A 22,216-nucleotide genomic window follows, 5' to 3' on the forward strand; every position below is an offset into this window, starting at 1 on the left:
GCAGGTGGGCGAATGGGCGGCTGCAAGGGAGGGGCGGCGGGAGATCAGAGTTTGTGGCGCGTTTCAGAGGCACAGCAAATGAGCGAACACCTCGTTAGTTTGTGCGCCTCGAAACTTTTTTAATATTTACATTCATATTTTGCACCTTTCGCCTTTTTAACCGCTTTTTCGCGCCCACCCAAAATCGCGGGACCTTCTTTTATTGCAACTTCTGCATCCTGACTGCAGCATCCTGGCTGCTGGACGGACCAAGGATACTGCTGCTGCTGCTGCCGAGCCATAAATTTTTGTTTGTGTTGAAAATTGCATTTGCCTTTTACTTTGTGTCGGACTGGGCTGAGCCGGGGATCACAAATTGGTGGCAACAGGGGGTGGTGCACTGCAAGAAAACTTGTAGCTAAGCACCCTATAAAGTGTTTTATTGATAAACAGATTTTAGGCTAAGTATTTAGATTAACCAATCAAATATAACGTAGATAGTAGTAGTACATATTGCACAAATATGTTCATGTTCATTTATTCTAATAATTTGATTTCTCTCAGTGCATTACATGGGTGTGTTGGTGAGATTGAGCTTGCCCGGCAGCCATATTGGATGCCCCTAAAAGCAGGCAACGTCAAATTTGTTGCAACGCTTGATAATCAAGTTAGCGATGGGCGCCACGGCCATCAAATGCAACCCCCTTTCTGCCCCTTTTCCCCACCCCTTTATCCGCTGCAGACCAGCCCCCCTTTTAGTGCACTCAAATTGAACAGCCTTTTGTGCTCGATTCTTTGCTTTTTTCACTTTATCGCGATATAAATTTAAACCGATGATTCCGCTTCGGACGAGGATTGTGATTCTGATTCTGATTCAGAATCTGAGTCCGCATTTGATTCTGATTCTGATTCTGGCACTGATGTTTTGCTCGCATTTCTTGTTTACTTGCAGATGTCAATGGGCGTGGCTGTGGGACGGCGAGTCGAACCAGCTGAAAATCAAAGCCCAATTGGCACAAACACGCGGTAAATAGAATTCGCAATCGGAATCGGAATTGAAATAGGAATTCGCATTCAAATTCGAATGCAAATAGAAATAGAAATTGCCGCGAGATTCCCACAGAAAAAAAAACACACATACACACGCACAAAAAAACAGCAACTAAAATACCCATAAAATAATAGGAAAACAAAGAGTGCCAGCAGAAGCAGCTGCTGCAGCAAATAAAAGAACCGCAACAGCAACAGCAGTTGCAACTGCAACAGCAGCAACAACGGCCATAACAACTCCACCAACAACGACATCAACAACAATATGGAGAAGCTGCTGCAATCGACGCTGTTTGTCATCCTGATAATGGCCACAAAATGCGGCAGTGGCTCGACCCAGAACCAGCATCACGGTAAGTGGCCATGGAATGGGGCATGGGGGTTTGGAAGGCATTTAATTGCGAGCGGGTGACTCACTACATCCATTTCCCACTCCCTTCGCAGAGAGCAATTCGCAGCTGGATCCCGATCCGGAGTTCATTGGGTTCATCAACAACGTCACATATCCGGCTGGACGCGAGGCCATCCTGGCCTGCTCGGTGCGCAATCTGGGCAAGAATAAGGTGAGCTCACTGAATTTTGTTAGGAAGATGCTGGAAGATTATACTTAGAATTTCATTATAAATAATACATCTTACATGATATATAATCCCCTGCTAACAGGTGGGTTGGCTGAGGGCCTCCGATCAGACCGTTTTGGCTCTACAAGGTCGCGTGGTCACCCACAATGCGAGAATCAGCGTCATGCATCAGGATATGCACACGTAAGCTCACTGAACTCCTTTATGTCACTCAATAGCTTAGGTACAACTTTCCCTTCCTAAAGATGGAAACTGAAAATCAGCAAACTGCGGGAAAGTGACCGCGGCTGCTATATGTGCCAAATAAACACGAGTCCCATGAAGAAGCAAGTGGGCTGCATCGATGTGCAGGGTATGTCCATTGATTGCATATTCCTATATAGAACATAAACTCATAATAACCACATGTGATTAGTACCACCGGATATCATCAACGAAGAGTCCTCCGCCGATCTGGCCGTTCAGGAGGGCGAGGATGCCACGCTCACCTGCAAGGCCACGGGGAATCCTCAGCCCAGAGTCATTTGGCGCAGGGAAGACGGCGAAATGATTCTCATACGCAAGCCAGGCAGTAGGGAGCTCATGAAAGGTACAAAACATGCACTGAAATCCTTTGATGTCTAATTCATTCATTACCCTTTTGCAGTGGAATCCTATAATGGATCCTCGCTCAGGCTGCTCCGCCTGGAGAGGCGTCAGATGGGCGCCTACTTGTGTATAGCATCCAACGATGTTCCACCTGCTGTCAGCAAACGAGTCTCGCTGAGTGTGCAATGTGAGTTATCAAATATTTACTCGGTGAATAGAATATTTGCCTTGAAGTGCAGTGATTTACTTATGCTTTTACCGAAAATAAAGACTTCTCCTTTCCAATTACACAACGCTTGCCTAAAATAAGACAGCTGACTAACAAATTAGATTCCTTCAATCCTATTTCTGATTTGCCAAAAGTATTGAATTGCCTCAATTCCGACCTCAATTGTTCAGCAATTAAAGTAGCCAATTTAAAAGTCAGTGTGCCGAACAATTGCACAATTTCGTGAAAATAAGAACAACAAATGTATTTATCTGTGCGATATTCTGAAATCGATGAAATCCGACACGAACCACTCACTCACTCACCATTCCACTCCACAGTTGCGCCCATGGTGAGGGCCCCCAGCCAGCTGCTGGGCACGCCCCTGGGTTCGGATGTGCAGCTGGAATGCCAGGTGGAGGCATCGCCGTCGCCCGTCTCCTACTGGCTGAAGGGGGCGCGGACGTCCAACGGATTCGCCAGCGTCTCCACGGCCAGCCTGGAGTCCGGCTCGCCGGGACCCGAAATGCTGCTCGACGGGTAAGTTGAGGGAAATTCCGGACGGCAGAAATTGGTGATACATATCCATCTCGAAAACCATTCCATTCCCTTGCTTTCCGCTCCTGTCCATTGCCGGACCCATATCCAATGCAGGCCCAAGTACGGGATAACGGAGCGGCGCGATGGCTATCGGGGCGTCATGCTGCTGGTGGTGCGTTCCTTCTCGCCCTCCGATGTGGGCACCTATCACTGCGTCAGCACAAACTCGCTGGGCCGTGCCGAGGGCACATTGCGGTTATACGGTGCGTATACGCAATCTCTACTCCACCATCTCCCGCCATCACTGGCTTTAATTTGTTTTGTTTGTCCCTGTTGGTGTTTTTTTTTTTTTGTTTTTTTCTCGGTGCCTGTGGTTCTGCGCTGCAGAAATCAAGCTTCATCCGGGCGCCTCCGCCAGCAACGACGATCATCTGAATTACATCGGAGGTGAGTTACATACATATGTGGAGGTATAAATCTCTTGTACGGAGTTATTTAAAATTAAAATATTATAAAAATACAAAAGCAAGCGATTCTTAACTCTTTTCTGAATAATTTCAACCATTTGTGCGCTTTTTCGCACATAGGTCTCGAGGAGGCTGCTCGGAATGCGGCCAGGAGCAACCAGACGACGTGGCAGCCCCTGCTCGCCATGCTGTTGCTGCTGTGGATGAGGCTGAATCTGGGAGCCGGGGGAGCGTGATATCAAAACTGAGAGAAGAAGAGCCGGCAATCAAGTATTCCTACAGATTCCCTCGGACACCGACATCGACATCGACATCTCTTTCTCTCTTGCCTGCGTTCTTGTTGTACGTTTCCGTTTCCGGTTCCGTGGCCCCCATCTCCAATGTATTGGACCCAAGCCGCCCACGCACGCATACATATTGCCGGAGGCGCCTCCCGCTGCCTCAGATATCATTTGCATACGTATCAGGAAACGCGTTGTTCCCACCCGCTCGATAACCCTCAAATCCCTTGCCAACTCCCACTCCCACTCCCTTCTCCCTAATGAAATGAAGGAGGATATCAAAAGTGGACAATTGGATGCCAAGCCCTACCATATCTCCCCAGCCCCAAATAATGTTACATTGCATATAAATTAAATATGAATACTATAAAATAGTGCATAAAATTTATTATCATAATATAAATAACGACAAAATTATTGAATAAATTATCGCAAAAGTGGATAAAAACCGAATGGAAAACTGCATTTTCTTTACATCCGACACGACTTCCTGCGCCACTGGCCTGACCCACTGATCCATTTTCTGGCCACTGTTTTCCGGATGGCGAATGGTAAGTAGAGGAGAAAAGAATCGATGTGCACCTTTAACCACTTACCCCACTGATTTCCAAGGAGCACCGGGCAGGTGGCCTGCAAGCTGCGAGTATCACAATTGCCGGCGCTGTCAGTATTATGCCAAACCAAGGCCGATCCCCTACTGGGCTTAAAGCCAAAGCCCAGATCCGGAAAAGAGGCATAGCCGCCCATTTGAACATCACTGAGCTGGGAAATAGAAATGTGCACTGTTTAAATTTAAATTGAATTTTCCCCTCCTGGGGCTTATAAACATTGGCTTTCGCTAAACGTTCACTTTTATAATTCTTTGGATTAAAGCTTTAGTTATTTTGGTAACACCTTAAAATTATAATCTGCATATTGCCTGCTCTGGAAAACTATGCGTTAAAATTTAAGAATAAAACACTTACATAAAGCAGTACAGACGCCGAGCGGTATTCTTCAGTAAAGTGCCCAATAAAATGCTAAAGAACAAAGACGTCATTGTAAATCATATGGGATAAATTAGACGCCAAACTCACCTTGGGCTGCTCGCAGTCCAAGTGGATGGACTCCTGCCCTCCAATACCATAGTTAGAGACTGTGAGTGGCTCGCTGTCTTCTAAATCAAATCCTGTAATGTCCTCAATCCTTTGGTGAATTCGCCTCACATGATCAGAACCATTTGTATCCACATTGGCTTCTACACTATAACTATCTTTTTTTCTGTGCTCTAACCTTGTTTCCGTGAGACGTAACAAATCCTCTTGCTCTGCTGGTGAGATTGCATCATGGAAGAGCCCAACGAAAGGTTCAATGTTGAGCTGTTCAAGTTTCAAAGCAGCCCATCGAAGAAACGGGGAACCTTCTCTAAAGTAACGACAACGCAGGAAGGATTTGCTCGGAGGGAGGTTTTTACCTCGGCAGTTGTCCACGTGCACAAGCCTTTCGGCTATGGTATTGACCAAGTGTTTGGCCAGATCAGTATTATCATCCATGGAGGCCCACCCCATGGACTTCTTAAACGCAGCCCGACTAGCCGGTAAGTCGTCTACAAAAGGCAAAAGTAGTTGTTCAAATATGATATGGTTTTGATTATTTTACTTACGCATAGCGAAAAAATTTAGACCTAATTTCTCGTAGATTTGAGAGCGTCCTGTTTGAAGTAATCTATTTACAGGATCCATTTTATTTTCATACTGATCGAGGGCTACTTTTAACCACTTGCTGGCCGGTTTGCCCTTTTCCAGATCCAATAGATGAGTGGCCAAAGCCAGGCAATCTGCAGCACTCATTCTGGAGCTATTGTGATATTTTGTGATTTAAATTAACTAATGGATTGCTATGGATTGATAGAAACCTACTTGTACTGTTTTCCATATAGCATTCCATTGGCCATTTCGCTTTCATTCAGACCATAAATGTTCTGAAACCGCAACAAACCAGATGCAGCCGTTTGAAACTCTATTTTAGAAATATGGTTCAAATCAAGTTTTATCAATTCTTGAAGCGGTGCTGAGCATAAACCAATGTTATTGATAGTTTAAATAAAGTGAATAACTACAACTTACCCTGTTTGACCTCCTCACGAGCTAATTCCAGCAACTTTGGTACATCCGTATACATGCGTCGCATGAGCGGAAAACTTATCAAAGGATTGGCCACATAGGCCGTAGGATCAGCGGGCCCCAGTGCCCTCCTGGTCATCCACTCCTCCTGGAAACTATGGCATCGATGCTTACAATGGCTGCTAATAAGGCACACAAATCACCTACGTCCTCATTGTGTTTACTTTGTTTTGCAATTCCATCGCATACTGACGCATATATCCAATTAGTTCGTCCTCCAGTTGCAGCAGAGACGCCATTTCGCGGGTTGATGTGGCATAGTACTGTGATTCGATTGCAGTCGCAACTCCGAGGAGGAAAATCGACCAGCATAGGTTCATGATGATGACTGAATGTGAAATCCTCTGAGAGCTGCATTGCTCTTATTAAAGCCATGAAATTGTAATTTGTTCAGGTAATACACTTATCATGGAATAAGCTTGGACATGACTGTTCCTTTCGAGTTCCAAGCTAGGCCTAAAAGTATACAGCCCATTATGACAAATACAAGTGCGCTGTTAAATTTTGTTGTCAAGAAGTTCATCTACATGTTCTTTATTAAAAACACAGTAGTTTCTTTTTTATTTAAGATTTATTTCAATTTTTAATAACTTGACAATATTGGTTTTTTATCTTATATGCTGGTTGATCGGGTTAAATTGCAAATAATGTAATTTATAATTAATATTTATGTAATATTAAACTAACTCACAATCATTTGAATTAAGTATGTATAGTATATTCAAATATACTCTAGGGCTCATCCGATGTGTGTGTTTGTGTGTGTGTAGCAATGTGTGAATGGGTTGATCTTTCGATATTCGGTTGTAAACGAAAACGAACAAAACAGGCCGGCGACAGTTCTACACATTTGAAAACGTATTCTAAGAGAGATGACTCTGGGGCTGCTACTGAATTTACACAAAATGCGCTGCGATCGCTGAAGTGTACACAGGGCGGCATAACAATTGCTCTTTACATTTACAAGTATCCGTACATTCGTGGGCGGTGTACATAATGGCTTGCATTAGCTTACAGTTCACGCTCTCGAAATGGTGCATTAATTACAAATTAGTCGGCTCCCGTTTCAGTGACAGGTGTACATATGGGGATGCATTTCAACTAGCGCTTAGGCGACTTTCTTATTTTACAACTACATTTGTATGTTCCAATAATCGGTTTGCAGTCGGTTCAATTAATCTCCTCCACCTAGGGGTGTGCACAATGCAAGACATTTACAATTAGGTTCTGGTGTCGGGAAGACGCACCGCACTATCAATATTATACACGATTTGGTTATCATTACAGAACAAAACACTGTTGGCGGGTATGGTACAATGCACAAGCGCAACATGGCGCTACACAGCTCTAAATATAATGCACAGCAACATGTGCACGAAATATTTGGAAACAATGGATCAATAAGGATCAATGGATTTTTGTATAATAAACATCTATACAAGTCAAGTTCAAAAAATTTAGAATAAAAGACTTTAGCTCTTAAAATAGGGTTCGTCGTAAAGTCGCTGGTCTACTCTACGAGGCGGGTGCAAGACGTTGCTGGACGACTGCCTTGAGTGTATGTTTGCATGAGTGAGTGCTTATTAAGCGCTGTCTGTCAACAATAACCAAATCGCTGTAATTCTCATCTGGAGAGACTGTGCGACCTTTCGCGGCTGCTGCTGCCCGACGAAAGCGGCTGCTTGTTGCTGACCTCACCCACTCGATGGTGCGGTGGCAGCCTGTCGAAAAAAGGATGATGCAGGGCTTCGCCTATAGAAAGTAAAAGAGATTAATTAGCATAGCAATCAATCAAGAAGTCGGCGCCAACTTACCTAACGTGATGCGTGACGAGGGCTCGTACTCCAGCATCTTCTTGATCAGACTGAAGAGCTCACAGTGGTCCTCACTGTCGCTCAGCTGGCACAGGAACAACGGCTTGCAGTGATCACGGACGTAGCGACCCGCACTGGACTTCTCATCCCAATCCAACTTACCATGATAGAAGTACTTTGTTTTGGTTTTGCTATAAAGAGTATGATTGCTACACGTTAAACGATTTCGGTGAAGGGAACTGCGCCTTGGGAAATAAAAGCATGAGCTGCATTGTATTACCGTGCCATGCGATATGGTATTTGTCCCAAGATTCGCTCCATCATGGCCAGGTGCTCGCGATTGTCGTGCGTTTGGAAGAGCGTGATTCCCAGATACAGTTCGAACAAGATGCACCTGTGGGTGAAATTTCGGCGGTCATTTGATATGCGCATATTTGCAATGACAATACGATTCTTACCCAATGGACCAAACGTCACACGGCTGTGACCACCCCAGCTCCAGTATGACCTCTGGCGCGCGGTAATGTCGCGTCGAGACAATTGTGCTGTGGTGCTCGTGGTCGAAGGTGGCCGACCCAAAGTCGATCAGGCGAACGTCCGTGTTCTTGACGCGGCGCACCTCGCGGTTCTGTGAAGTATTATAGTATAAGGAAATTTTCATATTGTTTGCTGCTTGGCTACACTTACAATCTTATGATTATAGTGAGAAGTATAATCCGAGTCGACGAAGAGTATGTTCTCCGGCTTGAGATCGGTGTGCGTTAAACGATTGTCATGTAGAAATTTCACAGAATAGCATAATTGATAGGCCATGTGGCGCACTTGGTCCAGCGGGTATGGCTCATAGTTGTTCTCTCGCTGCAAATAAACGGTATAAATATTAATCTTATAATTCTGTTTAATTTAAATAGCTGTAACTCACCAAAAAATCGAAAACACTAAGTCCCAACATTTCAAAAACTATACACATGTGTCCATGATAATCAAACCAGTCAATCATTTTCACGCACAAACTGCAGAAGAGAAAAAGATGAATAAAATTAGATTGAGACCAAGGAGAAAGTGGTTTATTTTAAAACTTACTGATCGCAATGCGGATCCTTTTGGGCAATCTTTTCCAAAGCATTTATCTCCAGCTTGGCAGCTTCGCGGTACTTTTCCACGTTCTTAATAATCTTTAAGGCCATGCAGTAATCACTGAAACAATGAAAAGGGCGTTAGATTGCTTATACTTATACTTCATAGATGGTAAATCTTACCGCTCCATATCTTTGACCTTGACCACACGTCCAAAAGTTCCTTCGCCCAGTGTGGCCATGATCTTATCTGAAATTCGGGAAAAGGATAGCGAGTTGTAGTAGGGTTTCGGACAAGTCCATAAAGAGTGTTAAACGTTAGCTGTCTGGTTGATTTTCTTGTTCTAAAGCTAAACCTGTAGCTGTAGCTAAGTATTTGATGAGGGCTGGGCAAAATACTAATTTGAACTCTAAGCTGAGTGTGTACGGAAAGGGTTTGCATTTTCAATATTATTCGTTAATTATGCGACAAAGTTCGTGTTCGGTTTTTGTGTGTGAAAACTTCCCAGTTGAATTTTGTTGCCGGTAAAAGTTAAACTTAGAGCCATCAAAGACAAATTCGGAAGTTCAAAAGATTTTCGCGAAAGTGACGAAAATTGTGTGAATATTTTCAATTGTTGCTTTTTGTCCTTCTCTTTTTTTTTTCGTTCAAAATTGTGTTAATTTTCCGATTGCACGCGACGCGGCTTGGTCTTGCTGTGAGATAATTAAGAAATAATAATGAAAACTTGGAAATATTTTAAACTAAAAGAGAGTTACAAGAAGAGAAGAGAAAGAGAGAGGTGTGACTGGTGGCTTTTGCCTATCATTATGTTTTCTTTCTTTTTCAAGTATTTAAGTGTTTTCTTTTTTTTTTTTTTTGTAAATAGTTTTCTGATTGTTGTCTAAACATAAGTATGGAAAAATAAAAAACCAAAAATTGTCACGAACATCTGTGATGGAGAATGTCTCCGGTGTGGTAAATTAAGTGACCATCAGCATCATCTTGAATGACGGGCTTTGCTGTCTGTTCGGTTCGATCGAATCGGATTGGAGAGCGGAGCGGAGCGACGACGTTGGGTGGTTGCAGTGGTTGCCGTTGGCGTTGCCGATGTCGCAGGGGTTGGGGGGGTGGTGGTGTTTGCGGTGGGTGGCGACGATTGCGTTGCGTTGCGTTACGTTGCGGGTGGTGCATTCGATCCGTTGAAAGAAGGTGGTTTGCAGGCGAGTGGAACGGCGAGCGGAGTTTTTGAGCGAGCGAGAAGTTGGGGGGCGTTGGGTGGTTGTCGATGGCAGTTTACAGACGTACACATAAGGTGCGTGTGTGCGTGTGTGGTAAAGTATGTAATTTGAAAGAGAGAAAAAGAAACAAAAAAGAAAGAGAAAAAAGAAACAAAAATATATATATATATCCAGGGGTTCGATCGGGTGTTCCACAGGTGGTTGGTCAAGTCAATCAAAAGCGCATCATCCAAACGACGAACGATCCCAAGGATCCCACGTTGGCACCAAAAGCAATCGCATTCCGTTTATAAGTCAGCCGCAGATAGCCCGTAAACCAACCAACATCATCATCATCATCATTTCATCATCCCCATCAAGTTGTGTATGTACATCATCATCATCATCATCAACCCATCATCATCATTGTGATTTTCATCATCATATTCAGAAAAAACACGAGAAAAATACGTTTCGTTTGTTCGATAAGAAAATTAGTTCGGACAAATTTTTGAGATTTGTGTTTACAAAAATGGTTAATATCAAAGCATGTACAAACAATATCATATATAATGGCAAATAGGTATATATCGAAAATGGTATATATAACGTATTATATATAGATAAATAGGAAATGCACCAATAGCTGTGCTCTTGTTTCTTGGGCAATGAAAAAACATCAAACCATTGAATGCTTTTCGCTCAGTAATAACATTAATAGCTTTTTGGCAATATAGTGTAAATGCAAAATGGTAAAAGAACAAATAAGGTAGTTTGTCGTTGTACGTCGAGGTAAGGGGATTCTTACATTTTTGTCCCAGTTTTAGTGTCAAAATCGCATGCAAAAGGAGCAGGCAGGATCAATATTGTATAAGTAGGACAACATGGAATACAATCCGCAATGCTGTTAGCTTTTTCTGTAGTAGGTCGATTGTCTAGGAGAAAGATTTGGCCTTGAGATATGGGGTGGGATCGGATTCGGGGAGTCGGAGGGTCAATGGACAATTGCAGTTGCAGTTACAAGAGGCGGCGGCAACAAAGCTCAAGCTGCTAAGGAATCGCCCATCCGCCAGGATGGTCGTATTGGCTCATTGCTTACAAAGGTCGAGAGTGTCTTTGGAATGCGAGACCTGTTGAACAGGGCCGACGAGGTGGCGCTCTTGGCCAGCTGGTAGTGATCGTGCTGCAGGTAGGAGGACGACTGCTGGTACTGCTGCTGGTAGGCATCCAGTTGGGATCGCTGGGGGTACAACGAGCTGCCCCCCAGGGCATTGGATCGCCTACTACTCCCGCTGTACGAGTCGTGGAGGTAGCTCGATCCAGAGCCCGTTCCAGATCCCGGCGGCTTATAGCGATCGAACTCGCTCAGCACGGCGGCGGTACGTGAGCTGGCGCCCTGATACCGCTGCTGCTGACGGCGAGCATCTGCGGCCGCGAGACGCGCCCCAATGCCACCGAAGGCCAGTGCCCCGGAGCTGGAGGAGTGCATCAGCTGGCTGCTGGGCTTGTACTTGGCGAGGTCATTGTTGTTGCGATCTGAGTGGGGCAGAAAGCGGCTCTTGTTGGTGGTGCCGGAGGAGAGTGCCGTCGCTGCTGCCGTTGTGTGGTTAGAAAGAGCAGAAGTGCTAGTGGATGAGGTGGTGGCTGTATTGGAGGGGTTGGTGGTGGTGGTGGAGGAGTTGGAGTTGGAGGAGCTGGTAGTGTTGCCATTTACAGACGGGATCGGTGTCTGTGGGGTTGTGTCTGCTGTGTGGGTTAGTTGCACACCGGGCGCAGCCGAATCCGTCTCGGTTTCTGTTTCCGCCTCATCGGATGAGCTACTGCCCGAGGTGCTCTCGGAGGAGCCACTGCAATCGCTACCGTCTCTAGTTACTTTTTTGCTGCGCGACTTCTTCTTGGGCGCCTCCAGCGGAGCTGCAAGTGTGGCTGATGATGTTGCAGCAGCTGCAGCAGTTGCTGCCGCATTCGCTGCTGCTGCGGCTGCCTCCTTGGCCATTTTGGCCTCCTGCTCGAGAGCAACTGCCTCTGCTTCTGCGGCCGCTACTGCCGCTTCAGTCTTCTTGGCCTCCTCGGCCGCTTCCTCCATGCGCTTGACGCGATCCCTAAGCTCGCGGCGTTTGCGCATGCGCTCCTCGAACTTTTTCGCCTCCAGGAACTGGTTATCTTCTCGGAGCAGCATCAGAATGGCTGCATTGTCCTCCGAAGACCGATCGTCGGCAAGTATTTCGCGCTCTTCAGCTGTAAGTTCTGGTGGTGGCTGCTCCTTACGTCGATGAGCAAAGCGGTTCCTCGAGTTCAATGGTCGATCCTCGGCGGGTCCAGCTGCATTTCGACCGCTGTCTTGAATCTCAGCAGCCAGTAGACTTTCCACGGTTTTGGTTCTTCCATACGCCCTTGTGGAGCGCGGCGAGAGCACTTCGTCTTCGCCAGCTCGTCGGCCGTAGCGACTAGAGGGATAACCGGATGCTCCTCCTAGGCGTAGGGCGTCGTGGTAGTCGTATCGCTGGCCATAGTCCACTGGGTAGTTCTCGTCCAGCAGTCGATTGCCGCTGGTCAGATAGCCGCTGTCATTCGACTCGGCCATATACCTTTGCCTCTGAGCTCGAGTTCGGTATGGAGTGCGCTCCTTGCGATCCGAAGCATTAAAGGAGCTGGAGGACAACTTAGACTTGGCCAGCTGGTGGGATGTGGCCGAGCGGAGCAGTCCGCCACTACCACTGGCACCATAGTCATCCGGCTCCAGGGTCTTGTCGCGATCCTCTTCATGGCGCCGCCTTCCGGCCGCTCGTTCCAAGATGTCCGAGTATTTGTTCTCCAGCCGGGAAATTGCCGACTGCTTGCCTCCTGTGGAAATCGCTGAGGTGGTTGGCGTTCTGTCTTTGTCCAAGAGCAGATCTCTTCGCTGAGGAACCAGACGATTCGGGGGGATTGAGATTAAGATTCAGTTTCGGATTCACAGGTTTAATGGAGAAGGAAAGTGCTCAAGAGCGGCGCTCGTGTGAAACCAACGGTGACGGGCGTAAAACTCTTTACTCTTTACGCTCCACGAAAGAAGAAGGCCCAGAAACCGAAACCAAAACCCAAACCCAGACCTAGACTTAGACTTAGACCTATTTAAATGGCCTTTTCGGCAATGACTAATTATGGGGTGCTTTTGGGCCTTTTCATTTCGCACAATTTCACTACCATTAGAGCCACTCTATCTGGATTTGGCTTTCTCCATGTATTTTCGGATTTTCGGAGTGGTGGGCTGTGGGGATACCCTTTATTTTTATTTAGAATGCCTAGCAGAATCTAAACAAAAAAGTCCACGGCGCGACGACCTTCAAAGTTTATATATAAAGCGGCAGAAAATCGTGAAAATCGTGAATAGCTTTATACACATCTGCGGCGTACAGAGAGATACAAATACAAAATACAAATATAGCGGAATAGAGAAAAGCGCCGAGATGTTGGAATCGAAAATAAATTCGACAACGTAAACGCACACGGCAAGAATGAAGCTGATGATATAGAATGAGCATATAGAAGCGCTATAAAACGCGCCCGTGTGGGCCCCTAATATAATATCTGCACATATATCTTCTGTGTAGGAAGAAACTTTCTATAGCCATCTATGTGGCAATCGGGGTAGCAATAGTTAGTGCAATGCTGTTTGGCCAAACGCACATATAGTATATAGTGTAGTACCCTATAACGCTTTAATTGCGCATATTTCCCCCATTCGACCGTCAGACATGTCACACATTTAGGGCAAGTGACTTGCTGACTCACGGGCGACAGGTGAGATGATTTCTTTCGCGTTTTTCCAAAATTAAATTCCCCGCCTCTGAGTCATGGGATCGCATTTGGGATCTCGATCTGGGTCTGGGCCTAGGTCTTGAAAGTGGTCTCCTCCGTTGGTTTCACACACACACAGCTCGCTTTTGGTTCACTTTTGGGTTTCGAAGATACTAACATCGTCTAGGTCGCGGTCACGTCTGCCGCCTCCCAATCCTCTAATCAGTGGCTTGTAGTAGCCGCCCACGGGACTCAGGTGGGTGCGCAGTCTGTCCAGGGCGTTGGCTGTGGTGGAGCTCTTCTGGTAGCGACCCATCAGGGCAGCGGTGCTGGTGCTGCCGCTGCTGCTGGGATGGTAGCCCAATCCCGTGGTGCTGCCGAGTCCTCCGCTCGCATAGTAGCGTCTGTGGCGATCGGCCATCTCGCGTTCCTTGTCCTGTTGCCTATCCCGTTCTCGTTCCCTCTCGCGTTCTCGTTCCCGTTCCCTATTATCCCCGTCCGGATGTCTCCGGCTGGTCGAGGATTTGTCCGAGCTGCGGCGACGTTTGCTCAGCTTCTGGGCCTGGCTACTGGATCCACTTTTTCCCTTATTATTGTTATTATTGCTATCATTCGTTGGGGTCGAGTCTTTGGGATCCTCGACTATTGCTGCTGCCGCACTTGAAAGAGAAGCCCAACAAAACAATGAGTTCTGGTGAGGATCTACTATTCGGTTTTTCTTTTGTCGGTCTGGATGCGTTGATCCACGCGGTTCGCGACGAACGACGGACGGGACGCGCTGCCACGACACGGACCAAAATTTAACTGAGGAAAACTGGGGAAAATTTTTCGGAAAATTCGTGCGACGACGAAAGAAAGAGGCGGCAGATGCGAAGAACGAACTAGATGAAGGAAATAATGATGCTGCGGCGGCGGCGGTGGCGGTGGCGGCGTTGGTAGCCAGAAAATATTGAGGAATCGTTTTTATTTTTGTGAAAAGTGTGAAAATATTGCGCACTTGCCAGAGCGAGAGGGGCTGCGAACACCCAAATAACATATGTAGACGAGTGGGTGGATTGGATAGTAGATTGGATGCGATCCGCATCGAATGGGAATGCTTCTTTTGTCCGCCAGCTGGGCGCGCTTCATCGAAATGCATTTCGCTTTGTAAGCCGTAGCAGTGTAATTACATTTCCGTCAGTTTAGCAACACAACATGGGAAATGATCGAAAGTCTTCGCAGAAAAAGCCTTGAACTCTCGCCGACAAAACAACAACCAGTCAACAAGAAGAACAATAAAATTGCTGCTGCTGGTCGAGCGCGGAAAGAAATAAAAAGAACAAAGCGAAACATTTACGTTTTATTTTAAACATGTCCGCACATATAAATAATAAAGGGGCAATTGCAGTTAAACAAAGAGCAGCGAAAAAAGAGAGATCGCTTTATACTTTATAATCGTGCGTAATGAGGAAGAATTTGCCAGACATCCAGTTGGACTAGAGAATTTATTTGGTATTTCCCGAAGACAGCTGAAGAGAGATTTGAGGCATTTCAGAATCTGCTGAAGAGAATCACTCGACTCGTATTCTTTACTCGCAGAATTCGGACAGCTGTGAAAGCTCGTGGGAAACTCAAGCTTTTTTGTGCAACCAAAAGTTTTTGGCGAAAATATTGAACTTTTGAAATTTTCAAATTTTCTGGCTAACAATTCGAGGTTTTTACGAAAGACATGCTGAAAGATATCAATAATCGGATTTCCACTCGCAGTTAAAACTTGGCCCACTCTCTACCATCTAACTTTCAAGTTATTGATCAACCAGCATTTATTGGCTCATTAGACTGACATTTAGAGGTATCCAGTGCATATCATACTGATTTAGGAGCTCCGTTAAGCTCTGTTTGATTTATGACTGGCAATAACACGTGATAAATCAAAATTCGAGTTGTATCTTTTCCCTGGCAATTATTCACGATTTATGGCTGCAAGATTTTCACACTTTTCGAGATCGGCGCACCGCTGGCTGGAAGTTCAGATGCGAGTTCAAAGCGATTAAAAACGCACTTGCACTCGTACTCGCACTCGCACTCGAGCCCGTTTACATAATTGGCCTTCTTGGCGATGGCCAAAAGGCGGTGGGAAATGCAATATACAAAACGATCCGATGCGGTGCAATGCGAATAAAATGATCCGATCGCGAGATACTTTCGACCGCGGAGTGACGCGCTGCAACTAAACTCGCAATTACGCGCTGACCACTCTGCTTAAATCAGCGCCAGAGGCACCAGAGAATACATTTTCATTTCACTCGCGGTGAAAATAGAGGGAAAGGAAAACCAATGAGCACTGCGTTTTGACCGAGTTTTTCGCTTGACGAAAGGCGACGAAAGTGAAGGCAGAAAAAAAAAAAAAAGGCACGCAAAATTAAAAATAAATTATAAATCTTTTGCTTCATTTCCTTTGCATCGATTACCGATTGCGTTGCTGCGGCTGCTGCTGTTGCTGCTGCTGCTGCTGTTGCTGCTGCTGTTGCTGCTGCTGCTGTTTGTTATCAGGTCGTTCGCTTGGATTGCGTCGAAAGCGCTGCAGCAAACTGTTGCAGCTCTCGGAGAGCAGCTGCGTTACGCTGGCTGCGGTGGCGCTTCGCATGTACCGCCGCTGCGGACGCTGCTGCTGCTGTTGCTGCTGCGGTACCGCCTCGGCGTCAGCTGTTTTCCCATTTTCGGCAACCGCCGTCGCTGGCAATATCTTTTCGCTTTTTTCGCGATGAAAACGATTCAGAAATGTGGCCATTCCTTGGCTTTTTCGGATGTCGGAAATCCTCTTCGCCGCGGCAGATTTCGCGTGGGTCTCGGCCGCGATGACGATGACGACAATCGGATAATACTTAACGCCTCTTAGGGGCTTGGTTGTGGTTGCTGGGTGGGTGTGGGTGGTGCTGGTGGTGGTGGTGGCGATGGTTGGTATATCGTCTGGCCGTCTGAATTTTTGGCCGATACGGATCGTGCTCCACCGACTTGGTCTATTTCATTAATTGTACTGATTTCTGGTATTTGTTGGGAGCATGATTTTGTTGTAGACGAATAAAATAGAAAAGTATTGTACGTTCTCGGAGTGGCAATATGTACGTAGAGATCTAGTATAGACAGAGCGTATTTATGTGTAAAAATAATTGAAATTGTAAGAGATTCGGCAGCTTCGACGGAAATAGACACACACAACAGAGACAAAGATCGCTGCTAGTCGCTAGTCGCCCCCGCCACTGCGACACATTCGACTTGGACTCGAGGTTCCATCAAGACAGCACTTTAGATGCGCCCATTTCCATTTCCATTCACTTCACGCACTTAAAGCCATCCAATTCTGGATACGAGCTTCGCTTCCGATTTCCCAGGCAGTTTTCACAGCGCGTTTCCTTCACCGACCGCCGATTGCCAGCGAATTGGCCGAAACAAACAAACCGAAATCAGCGCAACATGAACGAAAGCGCACGCCACAAATACTAATTATAAAGATTGAAAATATCGGCGATGTCGAGAACCCCGAGCACCGAGCACGGAGGCACCATCATCCGTAAGATCCGTGGGAGAGTGAGCTGAACTGAGTGAGCGCCTCTTCCCGTAGCTATTATTGTTTGCTGCGACCGAAAGAAGCCTAAAACCAAAGGCTACGGAGGAGTCGGCAGATCAGGTACGAATATATACCCTATACCATATTCAGATAGATGCTATGTAGCATGGGATTCAGAATTGCAAAAAATATTACAACAATGTAACAGGTTTGATTGTAGGAAACGGTGGGTAATCAAGGAATTTTCGTTGGAAAGGGGTATCTGGTAGTCGAGTTTGTCCTCAGGTCGATCAGTCATTTCTGTCGGAGAGCGCGAGAGCAGGTCGTGAGTATTACATATTTTTAGAAATTCGATTCTGCTGAACGCGCTCCGATGCTGTTTAGTGTTTTTTAATTATTAAAACAATTACATCGGAATAGCAATTCGGTCATAAATTAATTAAAGTTCAACGCATACAACAATTCAGGTAGGCTGTTAGCAAATATGTAAAGATTTTTTAAGCGCTGAAATCAAGTAAACAAACATAAATCAAGCAGCCAGCCACTATTTTTAGAGAGCTGAAGAAAATTGACATTGAATTTTCCCGCAGTCTTTTGGTCGATTGTGCAATGTTGTCGATGTCGACAAGTGCAAGAGCCTGCCAAGAGGCCAAAAGATCGCTGTAGACGCCAAGGGGACCGAGATTCTAAGGTTGGAGCTAAGCATTAAGTGCCTCTGCTCTTGGGAACGCTTCACACTTGAAACGCCACCAAGAGTACAGGAAGTACAAACTTGGGGGCCATCACAACTGAAATTAGCAAAGCGAGGGAAAGTACAGAAACCGGGGGGAGGAAAAGGGAAACACACATCGTCGGCGGCCTTTTGGAGCCCAGCGATGAGTCAGCCGGCTATTTTTGGGGCAAACTTTCTTTGGAAGCGGTAGCATGTTGTTAGTGGGCATTCATTTTTTTTTTCGCTTTTTGGTTCAAACACATGTGCAGCACGAACACAAGACAGAAATAAATGGGAGGAATAGAATCTACCTCGATGAAGTGCAGTCCCAATGCGGACTTGGACATTTCATTCTGCTGCTGTTGATGTGATTGGTGTTGCTGGCCCGAGTGATTGAATATGACAGAATTGCTTTGTTGTAGCTGCGACTGTTGCTGCTGCTGCTGCTGTTGCTGTTGCGGTTGCTGCGGTTGCTTGTTCGATGACGATGACGCCGGCGACGCGTAAAACAATTGCGTACTTGTATTTGGATCGTATTGAAGCCCAGCGGCACCGCCACCGCCACCTCCTCCTCCTCCAGCGGAAGCATTCATAAACTGCGTATGCGGATGCGGTTGCTGCTGCTGATGTTGCTGGTACTTGACCGGCTGCATCTGATTCGGCTTGGGATAGGCATACGGATCGAAGGTCTGCAGCGGCTTGCGCTCTGGCTGCTTGGGCACATTATAGTAATTCCTACTCATCATGCCCAGCCCAAAGCTGGAATGCTGCTGTTGTTGCTGCTGGGGGTGTTGCTGCTGTTGCTGCAGCTGCTGCTGCTGCTGTTGATGTTGCTGATGGAACTGCAGGGCCGTCGGCCTTTGGGCGGAGCTGAAGGAGGCCGAGTGCGTCAGTGGGGCACCGGTGCGGGGATAGCTCATCTTGGATTGCTGCTGGGCCTGCTGCGCCTGGTAGCCGTACATCTGGGGCATCATGCCGGGTGGCTGCTGCTGCAGCGGCTGGCCAAACTTGTTCTCCTTGTTGGTGGTGTTCTTCTGCAGAAACATGGCCAGTCCAGATTTGGGCGCCTGTTTGGGCAAATGCGACGAGGAGTAGGACTGCTGCAGCTTGTGTGGCAGATGTTGCTGTTGCTGGTGGGCAGGCATGTGTTGCTGCTGCATGAAGGGATCACTCGCTCCGTTCATGGCGGAACATGCAAAGCTATTCCAGTTGAGGAAGGGTCGCTTGTGCTGCGGATACTGCTGCTGTTCCTGTTGTTGTTGCTGCTGTTGCTGTGGGTGATGTTGATGTTGATGCTGCTGCTGCTGCTGCTGCTGTTGTTGCAGCAATCTCTGGTAGCCGCCCATGGGCAGCTGAGAGGTAGAGTTAGATTTGCCTATGGGATAGCAGATCCTTTGTTGCTGCTGCTGTTGCTGCAGCAACGGCTTCTGCGGATCGTAGAGCTGAACTGGCACGGGGATCTGAGATTCACCGACGTACTTGCTACTGCTGCTGCTGCTGCTCGTGGGGCCTTCGAGTGCAGTCTTCGGGTCTTTGTGCTCGCCCGTCAGCGACTGCGACATGATTGCATTATTATTGTTGATACTAGTGCTGTTGCTGTTGCCGCTGGTCTTCAACTTTAGCATGTCGTTCAAGCATTTTTCTAGCTTGTTGTCAACATCTTTCTGGCGCTTTGTGGCCGCTGACGACGATGACGATGTTGGCACCTCCAACTGGGCAGATACAGATGGCATCGCTGCTACTGCGCCACTCTGTTGTTGTTGCTGCTGCTGCTGCTGATGATCGCTTGTTGTTGCTGCTGCTGTCGGGGTCGGTGTTGTTGTTGCGGCTGTGGTTGTTGCTGTGGTGGGGGCAATGTGGAACGATGAGGTGAACTTGGAGAGCTGCGGCAGGTGGGTGGTGCAACAGTTGGTCACCGTAAAGCTACTTGTGCTTATCGTGCTGTTGCTCTTCTCCGATTTGCGTTCCAGAGATGCGGAATCCCCAGGTCCGGATTCCTCGATTGGCGCCACTTGTTGCGGCTTCTGAAGTGGCTGATGATGTTGCTGCTGAGGATTGTTTGCTTCCTGCGGTCGGCGAAAGAAGGCTGCGGCACAACGCGGTGATGGGACACAGGAACTGCTGGAGCTCTTCAAGACACCACTCGGTTTACTTACAGTCGGTGGAGCAGCAGCTAGGGCAGGAAGTGGTGCTGGAGCTTTCAGTGGTTCCTTTGGTGGAGGTTCCTTGCGCGGTTGGCTCATGAGTATCGCAGAGTTCGATGTGCTCCTGCTCAGTGAGGGTAGATTCTTCATGTAGCAGGGTATATGAGTGCGACTAGAAGTTCGCAGCAATGGCGCTCCCATGGGTTGACCACCACCCGGCACATGCGTCATGGACATGCTCTTTGGAAGCACCTGTTGCTGCTGTACTGGGAGTTGCTGCTTCACCGGCACTCTACTCACAAAATTTGAACCAGCCAACGGCGATTGCTCGTTGCAGATGAGCTTGTAGAGATCGTCCTTGGTCACCGCCTGACGCACCTTCAGATCCAGGTGCGACAACGAGGCATTCTTCTGCAGTTTGTGGGGATGATTTTGTGGCACCTGTGATTGCTGTGGTCGCTGCAGTTCCTTCTGAGCGGCCTCCGCAACAGTGGGATCAAATATAGCCAATTTCTTGGCAGTCTTGGCATCCACCTTAAAGGGTTGCCCTGCATCGCCCAACTGGGCACCGCAGATCTTCTCGTAGTTCCAAAAGGTGCGCTTGGGCGTTTGCCGCTTTTGCGAACTGGTAAGATTCTCGCTCCAGAATTCGTTCATCAACTGTTTGTTAAGGGACAGATTGGAGCCACTTTGCAGTCCATTCTTGGTGGGCAGCGGACGCATTGGAGTAGGCGCACTCAAAGGCATATTAGAACTTGAAATGCTGCGCTGCAGCTTGGGTTCGCCTCCAGCCTGTGAAAATATCGAGGGATATGCCAACCGCGGTGCAGCTCCACGACTGCTGGGATTCTGGGCAAAGTTAATTGACGAAGACTTGGATAGGCCGGAGGAAATGGCCGGCACTCCTGGTCCCACGGCCTTCGTGACCGATTGCTGCGAGTTGGACTTGGCCAGCGGCTGCTGCTGACGCTTGATCTTGTCGTAGAGATCTTCGCACTCCTGAAACTCCTGGTGCAGCTTTCTGTCCAGTTCGCTGTAGTCAGGCAGGCTTTTGAGATACTTGTTCATCATCTCGATCTCGGCATCGTAGAAGTTGGCATCCATTTTAGCGCTGTTCGTGGCTGCCGCGGATTTCTCCTCCAGCTCCTGCTGCTGTTGCAGCAACTTGTCCAAACTGATTTCGTTTGAGGTGGACGGAAGTGAAGCAGCAGCAGCAGCAACGGGTTTACTGGCATTCTTAGGAGCACGACATGGTACTGGCGGTGGTGGTGATGAAGATGGGGAACTACAAGAGGATAGCGATATACTCGAAGCCGGACTCGAGGCAATGGTGGCCATTAGCCGGGAAGGCAACGCTGCTCCAGAGGCACTGCTGATTGTTCCCGTTGCCGCATTGTAGGCAAGGGGATGATGTTTCCTCGGTAGTGGAGGCGTGGATTTCGGACTCGCCGGCAGCAGAGGTGGACGACTCTTCCGGATTGCTAGTGGCGAGGATATCGGAGAACGCACCGCGCACTTGGTCTCCGGGATGCTGGACGACAGCACCGAGGCGAACTGCGGCGAGACCACCTGGAAGAACTGCTGGCCACTGGCCGGCGGCGGCGTTGGTTTCTGCATCGCTGGCTGGGATTCCTCTTTTGATCTTAGACTTGGGGTTGGGGCGGCGGAGGAGGAAACTGCTGAGGGCACTGTATTTGCTGGCTTGCCGGCATCTTCACTCATCTATAGGAAACAATCGCGCACTGCGAACCGTTTTGGGTTCTATGAATTAAAGATCCGATTTCAACTGAATCCGTTGATTCAGTTTGTTTTGCAATCAGTTTTCAATCAAGACCCGTTCATTCAGCCTTTATCGCGGTTTTGTGTGCTATGTGTGTGTGCGTTTATTTATGATTTCATTATATTCTACGCAATTAAACCATTGCATTTCCTTATTTTTTAACCCATAACTATTCCCAAGTGTAACAACGTGTTCCTGCCATCGAGGTAAATTCTATAAAACAGATTTCGAACAAAACACAGAAGGATGGAGACACCAAACGAACACCAGACGAACTACAGACACCACAAGGCGATCACCAACACGA

General features: G+C 47.3%; 3 protein-coding genes across 15 annotated transcripts in view; 1 reads left to right on the top strand and 2 right to left on the bottom strand.

Annotated features, from left to right (window-relative positions):
- LOC6538120 (lachesin) overlaps nt 1–4,147 on the top strand; it is a 46,983-nt gene extending 42,836 nt beyond the window's left edge. For 2 of the 3 annotated variants that reach the window (XM_039376206.1, XM_039376207.1), the window contains exons 2-11: nt 932–1,380; nt 1,469–1,592; nt 1,693–1,793; nt 1,856–1,962; nt 2,026–2,199; nt 2,257–2,385; nt 2,748–2,946; nt 3,061–3,209; nt 3,334–3,393; nt 3,534–4,147. In XM_039376206.1, the coding sequence (XP_039232140.1) occupies nt 1,295–1,380; nt 1,469–1,592; nt 1,693–1,793; nt 1,856–1,962; nt 2,026–2,199; nt 2,257–2,385; nt 2,748–2,946; nt 3,061–3,209; nt 3,334–3,393; nt 3,534–3,649 (1,245 nt within the window). In that variant the 5' untranslated portion in view covers nt 932–1,294 and the 3' untranslated portion in view covers nt 3,650–4,147. Of the gene's footprint in view, nt 1–931; nt 1,383–1,468; nt 1,593–1,692; nt 1,794–1,855; nt 1,963–2,025; nt 2,200–2,256; nt 2,386–2,747; nt 2,947–3,060; nt 3,210–3,333; nt 3,394–3,533 lie in introns of all 3 variants that reach the window. The other variant, XM_002098619.4, reaches the window with a different exon arrangement.
- On the bottom strand, nt 4,067–6,197 carry LOC6538121 (prolyl 4-hydroxylase subunit alpha-1). Of its 2 annotated transcripts, none has more exons than XM_039376205.2 (8): nt 6,004–6,197; nt 5,800–5,951; nt 5,593–5,692; nt 5,337–5,530; nt 4,771–5,279; nt 4,660–4,713; nt 4,291–4,456; nt 4,067–4,224 (listed from the first exon to the last, which is right to left on the bottom strand). In XM_039376205.2, the coding sequence occupies exons 1-8, from the start codon at nt 6,174–6,176 to the stop codon at nt 4,166–4,168; spliced, it is 1,407 nt and encodes a 468-aa protein (XP_039232139.1). In that variant the 5' UTR covers nt 6,177–6,197; the 3' UTR covers nt 4,067–4,165. The 2 variants fall into 2 exon arrangements, with proteins under 2 accessions (XP_039232139.1, XP_002098656.3); XM_002098620.4 differs by having other exon boundaries at nt 5,593–5,743.
- Nucleotides 6,198–6,358: 161 nt separating this feature from the next.
- LOC6538122 (serine/threonine-protein kinase Doa) overlaps nt 6,359–22,216 on the bottom strand; it is a 36,098-nt gene continuing 20,240 nt past the window's right edge. For 2 of the 10 annotated variants that reach the window (XM_039376204.2, XM_039376203.2), the window contains 9 exons: nt 9,677–9,752; nt 8,930–8,996; nt 8,754–8,867; nt 8,593–8,683; nt 8,358–8,528; nt 8,129–8,298; nt 7,951–8,064; nt 7,671–7,861; nt 6,359–7,608 (listed from right to left, as the gene is read on the bottom strand). In XM_039376204.2, coding sequence (XP_039232138.1) covers nt 7,481–7,608; nt 7,671–7,861; nt 7,951–8,064; nt 8,129–8,298; nt 8,358–8,528; nt 8,593–8,683; nt 8,754–8,867; nt 8,930–8,996; nt 9,677–9,752 — 1,122 coding nt within the window. In that variant the 3' untranslated portion in view covers nt 6,359–7,480. The other 8 variants (XM_039376202.2, XM_015193180.3, XM_015193179.3 and 5 more) reach the window with 7 other exon arrangements.

This window comes from Drosophila yakuba, chromosome 3R (genome assembly GCF_016746365.2).
Source record: "Drosophila yakuba strain Tai18E2 chromosome 3R, Prin_Dyak_Tai18E2_2.1, whole genome shotgun sequence".
NCBI classification, from domain to species: domain Eukaryota; kingdom Metazoa; phylum Arthropoda; class Insecta; order Diptera; family Drosophilidae; genus Drosophila; species Drosophila yakuba.

Bases quoted from the DNA above. Each gene is read 5' to 3' on its own strand.
- LOC6538121 (XM_002098620.4), bottom strand. From the start codon at position 6,176: ATGAACCTATGCTGGTCGATTTTCCTCCTCGGAGTTGCGACTGCAATC. The intron at 5,952-6,003 runs GTAGGTGATTTG...TCGATGCCATAG, and splicing joins AAAGTAAACACAATGAGGAC to TTTCCAGGAGGAGTGGATGA. The intron at 5,744-5,799 runs GTAAGTTGTAGT...GTTTATGCTCAG, and splicing joins TCGTGAGGAGGTCAAACAGG to CACCGCTTCAAGAATTGATA.